Source organism: Haliaeetus albicilla, chromosome 13 (genome assembly GCF_947461875.1).
Source record: "Haliaeetus albicilla chromosome 13, bHalAlb1.1, whole genome shotgun sequence".
Lineage (NCBI taxonomy): Eukaryota > Metazoa > Chordata > Aves > Accipitriformes > Accipitridae > Haliaeetus > Haliaeetus albicilla.
The window spans coordinates 39,706,838-39,717,471 of record NC_091495.1 but is presented as its reverse complement, the minus strand read 5'-3'; the positions used below and the strand labels follow the sequence as shown (position 1 = coordinate 39,717,471).

General features: G+C 41.5%; 1 protein-coding gene across 2 annotated transcripts; it reads left to right on the top strand.

Annotated features, from left to right (window-relative positions):
• On the top strand, positions 1-10,001 carry ENTPD4 (ectonucleoside triphosphate diphosphohydrolase 4). Of its 2 annotated transcripts, none has more exons than XM_069801052.1 (13): positions 1-89; positions 1,318-1,435; positions 1,697-1,894; positions 2,354-2,559; positions 3,088-3,238; positions 3,321-3,424; positions 4,051-4,110; positions 4,370-4,500; positions 6,095-6,261; positions 6,493-6,817; positions 8,149-8,234; positions 8,454-8,615; positions 8,897-10,001. In XM_069801052.1, the coding sequence occupies exons 2-13, from the start codon at positions 1,428-1,430 to the stop codon at positions 9,123-9,125; spliced, it is 1,827 nt and encodes a 608-aa protein (XP_069657153.1). In that variant the 5' UTR covers positions 1-89; positions 1,318-1,427; the 3' UTR covers positions 9,126-10,001. The 2 variants fall into 2 exon arrangements, with proteins under 2 accessions (XP_069657153.1, XP_069657152.1); XM_069801051.1 differs by having other exon boundaries at positions 4,370-4,524.
• The last annotated feature ends 633 nt before the right edge of the window (positions 10,002-10,634 follow it).

Sequence of the window (10,634 nt, the reverse complement as noted above, 5' to 3'; positions counted from 1 at the left end):
GCGTGCGTGCGTGCGTCACGTCCGGCGGCGAGACCCGGAAGTGGCGAGGTGGCCGGTTGCTATGCGGCGGGCCGGCGGCGGGCCGGGAGGTGAGCGCGGCCTTGGCTCTCCGGCTGGGGAGGGGGAACGGGCGGCGGGGAGGGTCCCTTCGGGGCGGGTTTGGGTCGGGGGGAGCGCCTCTCGGCCCTCGGGACAGGCTCCGGCCGCCGGTGGTGCCGCCGCGCTTCTGGGGAGCGGGGTGTGGGGGGGTGAGACCGGGCCGGGCCTTGCGGCCTGCCCACCGCTGTCGCCGTGAGGAAGGGGCAGGCGTCCTCCACAGCCCGCCGTGCTGACCTGCGAGCTGCCGGGGCCCTGTCCCCCTGCCCGTTCCCCTCCCTGCCGCCGCCCGGTGTGGGTTTGTGGGTGCCCCACGGGGCGGGAGTGGGCGGCTGCGGCTTGGCACCCGCGCAGGGACTTCGTGGCACCTCGGGCAGGTGCTTTTGTAAGGGCGGGGCGTGTGTGGAAGGGTTGTGAGACCAGCTGGTGGTGGTGGGAAAAGAGTGACGGTCCTGACCTGTGCTGAAGTGTTGGCATCTGCGTGGTGGCTGGGTTTTGGTGGTGTTTTTTTTTTTTAATGTTGCTGATGTTATGTCTGGAGTCTTTACGTTTTGGGGACTGGCCTTGCAGGTGGTAGCAGACCTGAAGATACGCTGTTTATAAAGACCTTGTGTAGCAGGTGTGCTGCTGTGTGTGCCTAAATTCCTCTCCTCTCCCTGAGTGGAGCAGTGAATAGCTGTGCTCCAAGTAGGGTCAGCTAGAGCGGGTTGCCCAGGGCTGTGTCTAGTCAGGCTTTGAATGTCTCTGAGGAGGGAGACTGCACAGCCTCTCTGAGCAACCTGCTCCAGTGTCCCACCACCCTCACAGTTTGGGGGCTTTTTTATATTCAGACAGAATTTCCTGTATTTCGGTTTGTGCCTTTTGCCTCTTGTCCTGTCACTGGGCACCACTGAGAAAAGAGTCTGCTTCCTTCTTCTTTACATTCTCCAGTCAGATATTTATATGCATTCATGAGAGCTGTCTCCTCTCCACGTAAAACAGGCCCAGCTTTCTTGGCCTCTCATCATGGGAGAGATGCTTCAGTATCTTCAACATCTTTGTGGCCCTACAGTGAACTTGCTGTATGTATTTCTTGTTCTGGGGAGCCCCAAACTGGACCTAGCAGTCCAAATGTGGCCTCACCAGTGCTGAGTAGAAGGGAAGGATCACCTCCCTTGACCTGCTGGCAGTGCTCTTCATAATGCTGTCTAGAAGATCATTTTTGTTTTCTTTTTAATTCAGGAACAGAAGAGCAATGGCTTTGAGAATGGTTGATGTGCCTTGTCAGTCTGAGGTGACTGGCTGATGTTTGAACACCAGCTGGTCTTTCTCTCTGCTGGCCATCTCCCAAAATGGGGAGGTAAGAATCCCAAAGGAACTGTCAAATTAAATTGTGATGTCTTTTGAGTGAAGGACAGGGAACCTAATAATGAATTCATGGCTAATGATGAATTCAAAGGTGGGAATAGTGTCTTGACTACACTCAAGCCAGAGCATGACCAAAGCAAAGCTAGAGCAGAGCAAAGTAAGCATTTTGTCCTTAGCTGCTTTCAGAATGCATTGTGCTTCTTTTTGGTAGTAAAGTCCATTTTTAAAGCGGATTATCCTCTTTGAATTTTAGGATCAGCATCTCATGTTTGCTTCCTGCTTCTTGGCACTTCAGTATCTCTCCGGTGGGATGTCCGCGTATTCTCAACACCACTTTGCGACAGATTGTTGTGATAGGAATACTTGCTGCTGCTGTCTCTTTGCTTTACTACTCTCTGGTAGTCATCCGCAATAAGTATGGACGTGCATACAGGGACAAAAGATTCCACAGGTGAGAGTTGAAAAGATTCTTGTGGAGAGGAATGAAATGTAGTTTTGGTGTGAAAGGGAAAGCACTGACAGGAAGCATCTATAAAATAAATTAATTGGGAGGGGGGAGAAGTACGAGTAAAACTTCCTGCCTTTTTTTTTTTTTAATGAAGCTTTCCTTATCTTGGTTGCTTATATAATTAATCTTTCTAATGTCATATTTAATGTGTCTGTAGCAGCGCAGTAAAACTACAGGCACAAGAATGTTGTGTAATAAATTATTCTGGAAATTACTTTTGGTATTTATTCTGGGAATTCGATTCTTATAGGTGGCATGGCACTTTTTTCTTCAGCAACAGTACAGTAGTGAAAACTATGTGATTCCTGTGATGGAAACTGTTGTCCCGTTTTGAGTCTGACATTGAGAAAGACTTCCATATAGAACTTAATTGCCATGTAGTAATGCCTATTTTTCATCTAGATATCTTGCCCGAGTAACTGACACTGAAGCTACAGATACAAACAACCCCAATCTGAACTATGGAATCGTTGTGGACTGTGGCAGCAGTGGCTCTAGGATTTTTGTGTATTGTTGGCCAAGGCACAACGGTAATCCACATGATCTGTTGGACATCAAACAGATGAGGGACAAAAACAGAAAACCAGTGGTTATGAAAATTAAGCCAGGTACTGGAAAGAAATTAATTTTAGATGCAATTTTCTAGATAGCTGCCTATCCTAACTTTGCTTCTTCAAACCCTATATTTAAAATGTCTGGGTGAAGGACACTTGCAAGTTGTCAGCATGGCACTCCTCCGGATTTCTTTGGGTTTGCTTTGCAGAGAGCTTTGTTCAGCTTTAAAGCTTGAAACGTGACACTGATGGGCAGGAGGGAGAGGTTTCTCCGTGAACTAAGACAGTTGCTGGTTCAGTCGTCAGTTAACTTGGTTCTGTTTATTCAATGAATAAATAATTGGCTTTCTGTAAAGCTATTTGAACCAATTATAGAAAGGTAATATATCTAATACAGGTTTTTGTTTATTGTTTAGAGGATGATTAAGTGTTAGCTTCATTCTTATTTTCTTATTTCTGTAGCTGATTTCCTGGGTTTGGCTTTGGGTTGTTGGTTTCTTCTCTGTGTGTTGGTTGTCAAGATTTCCCAGAAAATGCCTAAAGCTTGAGTTGCTTCACTCTCATATTTATCTATTTCACTAGGCATTTCAGAGTTTGCCAGCTCTCCTGAAAAGGTCAGTGATTATATCTCTCCACTTCTGAGCTTTGCGGCTGAACATGTGCCACGTGCAAAACACAAAGAGACTCCTCTCTATATTCTGTGTACTGCAGGAATGAGGATTCTGCCAGAAAGGTTATTGGCTGTCTTATTTTTAGCATTTAGAATAGCAGTCCTGGTGTGACTATTTTTAACTGTTCAAAATGTAATTTTGCAGCCAGCAGAAGGCAATACTTGAAGATCTGCTCACTGATATTCCTGTGCATTTTGATTTTCTGTTTTCGGACTCACATGCAGAGGTTATTTCGGGGAAACAGGAAGGTAGGTTAACTTTGGAAAAATTATCTTTGAAGTCTTTATTACTTTCACAGTACAACTTGGATAATTTTTTTGTTGTTGTTGCTTTTTAAAATTCTGGTTTGGTTGAGAGACCTTATTCCTCAGCGACATATGGGATGTGGAGATGATCATCTGCTGTGATCTTCTAACTTGTCTAAATGTTTTCTAATTGGCAGCGAAATAACTTATCTGTGTTCAGCAGGAATTTTAGTCCATTTTCTCTGGCTTTGGGGAGGGAGGGTTAAGGATAAGGTACAACTTTATTGATGGAAGAAACTTTGCAGGGAAAAATGGTTTCTAAAGGAGTGATGTTTTGATGTGATCAGTTCACTAGAGACTTAAAATCACTTTAAAAGCTAACGTGCTTACTTTTTCTGAAACTTACACATTGGACAGTCTTTAACACTTTGAACTAGGATTTTTAGCCTTGACTTGGGAGAGAAGGACTAGAATAACTTGTCAGGAATATTTAACTTCAAAGTACTTTATATATTAAAATATGAGCAGTGATATATCTTAACTCATATGCAAAAAATCCCTCTTTGTTTTTAAGATGATATGTACCAGATATTCCTGAAATGTCCAAATATGTTTTCTTATGCATGTAGGAGTATATGCATGGATTGGCATCAACTTTGTTCTTGGAAGATTTGAACACACAGATGATGGTAGGTATCTTAATTGTGAATTGGATTTTAGGAAGTACATTCCTTCGAGTATGTACCTGTGCTTTCACTGTTGATGGTATGTTTTTAGACAGAGATGTTAGTGAATAGTGTGTGTGCAGATGCTGATGTTGGCTTAATTCGTATGTGAAATTTCAATGATCTGCATTGCTACAGAAAAGAAGTTAACTACAAGTAGTGTACTGCTGCTTTAGACCCACCCTAGTTGTATTTCTTAATGCCTACTCATTGTTTTATCCAGAGGATGAAGCGATTGTGGAGGTGCATGTCCCAGGCAGTGAAAACAAAGAGGCCATCTTTCGTAAGAGGACAGTGGGTATTCTTGACATGGGCGGAGTGTCGACTCAGATAGCATACGAAGTCCCTAAAACTGTAAGCTTTGCCTCTTCACAGCAGGTTATTATCTGTGCAACTTTCTTCTTTTCCTTTTGATTTATTTTAATGCATATTCGTTGTTTTGTTTTCTTTGTTTTGAGTCCTATTCTTCATTACATCACATTCCAAAACCAAGGCAAGAGAAGATGGCAAATACCAGTTCTTCATCAGCTAAGCAATTCATTTGTATTTTGTTCTTTCAGAAAGCTTATTTCAGTTAGTATAATTTGCCTCTAATTTTTAAGTGGACGTGCATTCTTTGTGTGCGTGCATGTATGTATGTACAATTTTTAAATTTGTGTTACACTTAAGAGACTGTATTCTGGAGTTTAGAAACCAAAAGTTGTGTGGCTCTTCTTTTATATAAGAACTTATATAAGATGGGACTTTTCCTTCAAGTTGGGTTGGTAGAAACTGAATTAATAGGACACGGGGTAACAGTACAGTTTGTTTAAGTATCACCCAAGTCCTCAGCACAGTTTGTCTGTTGTAGGAAGCAAATTTCTTTGTTACAAGTCTTAAATGGAACTTAAATTGCTCTAACTTCAATCTACTGAGTTCTGGAGTAATTCCTGAATTTTTGAAGTTGGATAATTTCTCTAAATTAATTGGAGGTTATCTAAAGTAAGAATACCATAAAAGCCCTATGTTTTGACTCTCAATGCACTGTTATAATGATGTACATATTTATTTTTTTTTAATCTTCCTGTGAAATGATGCATTTTCATTATTGCACGTTTTAATAGCTACACTGCCTTTCAGACAGATGGCATAACAAATAGTTTGGGCTGTTAAACAAAAATATGGGCATTTAGATTCAGAGCAGATTGTCCCAGTGAAGTATGAACTGGAAATAGGAAGAGCTGCAGACAATTGATGATGACTGTTGTATGGCTCTGTCTGAACACAAGCCAATATAAAATAGGTATTCTGGTCATGGAACCTGTCCAGGTTCCCAGACAGAGAATGACAAGAGAGTCAAACAACTGACTGTGACACTTACAGTGCTAGTGCTGTTTTTCATTTACAATGTCAGTTGGAAGCCGTGCAAAGTTATGCTACGTTTCTGAGCGCGTTGTACACGAAGTGTGTCTGTTGCTCATCTCTTAAATATCTGAAAAGCTACTGCAAGTGACTGATGTATGGTATGGGAGGAGAGCTGAGTGACTGACAGGTCTGCTGAAAAACTTGAGAACTCCAGATTGGAAAATGAAGAACAGCTCTGCTGGGCAGACCATAAATCTACTTAACCTAGTAATCAGTAGTATGGGGACTCGGTCAGAAATGGTAGCATTAGGGTTAGTAGCTGCAGTGCATACTTTTTCATAGGAAAAGATACTTTAGTGTCCTTAGTGGCAGTTCCTGGCCTTTACAGTTCATTGGGTGTCAGTAGCAATAATGCAGTTCTCTGCAAGCAATATGCTTTGCTCTCCCTATGAAGTAGAAGGTAATGCGGACCTGTGAAAAGCAAAATAGATGAGCAAGGAGTGAAGTTTTAAAGGTGTCAAGGGCATCCAGTTGTCCAAAGAACATGTCTTTAGGTTCTGGTTCATATTGTTTATACCTAATCTTGGTGCTTGTGTTCCTGCAGGAGGAAGTAGCCAAGAACTTACTTGCAGAATTCAACTTGGGTTGTGATGCTCATCAAACTGAGCATGTGTATAGGGTCTACGTTGCAACATTCCTTGGCTTTGGAGGAAATGCAGCACGCCAGAGATATGAAGACAGTCTATTTACCAGTACAGTGCTTAAAAACAGGTAGCTGCCTGCAGTCACTTGGGGATATGGGTTCTGTGCCTCACTAGGCTCAGTAACCCCCTAACTTGAAAATATTTAGTAAAATGTCCTGGCAAAAAACTTAATTTCTACAGCGTGCTGCATGCAATGCTGAAGTTTCTTTAAATGAGGATGCTCTGTTTTGATGCTGTTGTATCTCGGAGCTTGATGTTTCTGATATGCAGTTGTTACTGTGCTTGCTCTTTTATACAGACTGCTGAGCAAACAGACTGGTATGACTTCTGATTCACCCTACCTAGATCCTTGCCTGCCCCTGGATGCTCAGGATGAGATCCAGCAGAACGGACAGATAATGTATTTGCGGGGAACAGGAGATTTTAATCTGTGTCGTGAAATTATTCAACCATTCATGAATAAGACTAATGAAACGCAGACATCACTTAATGGTGTCTATCAGCCTGCTGTGCACTTTCAGAACAGTGAATTCTATGGTTTCTCAGAGTTCTACTACTGCACCGAGGATGTGTTACGCATGGGAGGAGATTACAATGCTGCTAAATTTACTAAAGCTGCAAAGGTAAAGTGTTCTTGATATAAACTTTTTCTAATTCAAAACAACTACTCTCTAGAAGCATTTTGTTCTGAAGGTGTTGCAACAAAACTCTTCCTTTAAAGATCCAAAATCCTTCTACCCTGCAATGAACTATCACAGGGCATCTCTTTTCCTCACTGGGTTTTTCTTTTAGAATACTTGTTTTAAGGCACAGTAGTAAAATTGACTGTAGAGGGAACGGGACTCACAGTAGTCAAGTTCTGGCAGAACTATTGATAACGGGGAAATCCATGCTGCTTCCACCCCTTGCTGCTTTTTAGGAATGTCTTAGTTGTTGTTAGAAAAAGAATTCCTTTTCGTCTTGCTTTATGCATTTTATACCAGTTTCCCACGTGTTACTCCTAACAAGGATCAATCTGTTGGGGGCAGTTCAAAGTAAGGCTACAACATAAATTAGAGGAATAGGACTTGCTTTGTCAATGCCCTAAAAATAGGTTGTCTATTTTTCGTCTCCAAGTACGTAACTGAAGAGTTTAAGTGCTGCTGAATATTAACTTAACCACAAATGCCATGTATGGATCAAAATGTTACACTAAATGAAATTTGTGATCTGACTTATTAACAGTGCAAGGGAAGCCATTATTTTTGAGTTTTCTAGCTTTCCGTATTTACAGAGCATCTTATCTCGTGGTATTTTTTTCTTCTCAAGGCAGAAGCAAAGCTGAAGTCTGTCATGGTTTAACCCCAGCCAGCAACTCAGCACCACGCAGCTGCTTGCTCACTTCCCCCCCCCCCGGTGGGATGGGGGAGAGAATCGGGGAAAAAAAAGTAAAACTTGTGTGTTGAGATAAGAACAGTTTAATAGAAGAGAAAGGAAGAAAATAATAACAATAATAAAATGACAACAACAACAATAATAATAATAAAAGAATTGGAATATACAAAACAAGTGATGCACAATGCTCGTCACTCGCCGACTGATACCCAGTTAGTTCCCAAGCAGCAATCTGCCCTCCTGGGCCAACTCCCCCCAGTTTATATACTGGGCATGATGTCACACAGTATGGCATACCCCTTTGGCCAGTTGGGGTCAGCTGTCCTGGCTGTGCCCCCTCCCGACTTCTTGGGCCCCTCCAGCCTTCTTGCAGGCTGGGCATGAGAAGCTGAGAAATCCTTGACTTAGTATAAACACTACTTAGCAACAACTGAAAACATCAGTGTGTGATCAACATTCTTCTCCTGCTAAATCCAAAACATAACACTATACCAGCTACTAGGAAGAAAATTAACTCTATCCCAGCCGAAACCAGGACAAAGTCTTTCTTTTTTTTTTTTTCTTTTCTTTTTTTCCCAAGGATTATTGTGCCACGAAGTGGTCTGTCCTACGGGAACGTTTTGACCGTGGTCTTTATGCATCACATGCTGATCTCCACAGATTGAAGTAAGTATTTGTGTTTGTACAGCAAATTCGTTCATACAGAGTTGCCAGGGAGAGGTCATGTCCAAATGATCTGTTTAATGAAATCATTGAAAGTGTGAATATAACCTTAAATATTGCATCAGCCATAAAAAAGTACTGATAGTTATGTGTCTAATTGTGCTCCCTTGTCCTCTGGGACTCTGTAACTGCTGGCCTGACCTTATGCCACTCTTTCTGTAGGTACCAGTGTTTTAAGTCTGCCTGGATGTTTGAAGTATTTCACAGTGGCTTCTCTTTCCCTGTGAGTTACAGCAATTTGAAAACAGCTCTGCAGGTTTATGATAAAGAGGTGCAATGGACCTTGGGAGCCATTCTTTACCGAACACGGTTTTTACCTTTAAGGTACCAGTTTTTTTCTCAAATGTCTGGAAAGAGCATTTAGGTGGAAGGTATGGAAGTTTTGTGAGGGAAGAAGTATGGTGATAGCAAAATAGCTGACAGATAGGGGGAGACAAGATGTTGTTTCTAGCGCATTATATATAACCTCAGTACGTATTTCAGGTAGCTCAAGTAATGCTTTATAAAGACTTCTACTAAAATGGGTTCTGTTTCCTGTGGTAAGATAGTTTGGAGGCAGAGTTAGATTTGCAACTTATGTCTGTTATCCCTTTGATTCTTTTCAGAGACATCCAGCAAGAAAACTTCCGAGCAAGTCACTCCCACTGGAGGAGCTTCTCATTTGTTTACAATCACTATTTGTTTTTTGTCTGTTTTCTGATTGTGCTGCTCTCCATCCTGCTTTACCTGCTAAGGCTCAGACGGATCCACAGGCGAATGTTGCGTAACAGCTCGTCTACTTCCCTATGGATTGAGGAAGGCCTCCCACCACAGAAGATCGCAGGACCCTTATGAGATGCTGTGATGGAGAGCTTTTATTGGACTTGCTACACAAAAAGCCATTTTTGCCTCAGGGTTCCTCCTTTTTGTCCCTTTAAACCATTGAAGAAGCAGATTTCCCAGAGTGTGTAATACAGCTAGGCTTTGGAAATGTGGGAAAATGGGGTCAACTTGGCTTAGTCTCATTAGACAATATCTGCCAAAAATTACTTTTTTTTTTTAATATTGCACTTTTGTGTGTAATGGGACGAGCAAAGGCTCGCTGTCAGTAAATGAGTAGCAGCAGCTTAAGCTATGTACAGTAAGAGAATGAGTGTGAATTCTCATCCTTTGGGTGAGATTGTGAAATACGGCTAGCTAGGATGAATGAGGACTGTTTTTATGTTCTTTTCCAGATTCCAGGACTGATATCACTTGACTTCTTAATTCTGAGTCTCCTCAGTCAAAGAAAAAGAAGTGCAGGGTTTTCCAAAGCAGTAAGAATAAAACCTTTTAGGACAGCTTATCTGATTTTATATTCTGGAATAAGTACTGTGATGGAGAAGATAAATCTATTGCACCCAATGCTGTGCTTCCACAAAACTGCTTAAATCAGTTTTGTTTACTTGTGACAGTTTCCCCTTTTGTCTTGGAAGCTATATCCTCATAGTGGCAAAAGTCACTACCTTTTAGTCCTTTATTTCTGTTTCATAATCATTCAGAGATCTCCCTGAAACTCCAGTAAGGTGAAGAGAACTGGAATATGCCTAGGCTTTTGTTTCTGCTAGAGTAGACATGCACAGTGTCTTTTATTTTTTTTGAGTACTGATTTGTTAATTTATATTTTATTTAAAACTGTTAATTTTACTTGAAAGTAAATTTGTCCATGATTAAAAGTGGGATTTATATGAACTTTTGGTGTATGGATATTTATTGCACAGTATCACTTCTGTTCTCACGGTTTGTGTCCAACTGGCAAAACTTTCTTCTCTTCTATTAGGTGTGAATGTGCTGGAAAACTAGATGCTGTTTTCGGTATTGGAGAACTAGACACATTGATACCAGTTTTGCCATACTTAAGGTGCAGTTTATTGATCTAAAAATCTTGATACTTTGAATTGTTTTATTGTCTCCTTTCACTGTACTTGCTTTTGCCTTTTGACTGTATAGGAAATCTAGGCTTGATCTGCTGAACTGCAGCTAAATTTAGGTGCTAAACTTCCTGCTCCTTCCATCCAGTGTCTGGTAGATGGCTGTGTTGCAGTCATAAGAATTAACTGGATACGTGGTGGAATTTTGAAATGGCAACAGAATCTTTAACTGAATGTTCAGAAATAACAAAAAGTGTCTTCCTTTTATAAAGGACTTTTTGTACCTGACAAATCTAAGCACTTCACCAGCTGAGAGTCTGTTTTGCATTTTGCTGGGTTTTGGGCACCATCTGAGTGACTACTTAGATAATACACCTCTTGCTTCTGATATCTGGAACTGTGGTACAAACTTGTTGCACTCATAGGCTGATAAGAATTATCAGAAAACTGACAT

Coding starts and splice junctions, on each gene's coding strand:
- ENTPD4 (XM_069801051.1), top strand. Junction 4,111..4,369: donor ATTTGAACACACAGATGATG/GTAGGTATCTTA, acceptor TGTTTTATCCAG/AGGATGAAGCGATTGTGGAG. Junction 4,525..6,094: donor GCTTTGCCTCTTCACAGCAG/GTTATTATCTGT, acceptor GTGTTCCTGCAG/GAGGAAGTAGCCAAGAACTT.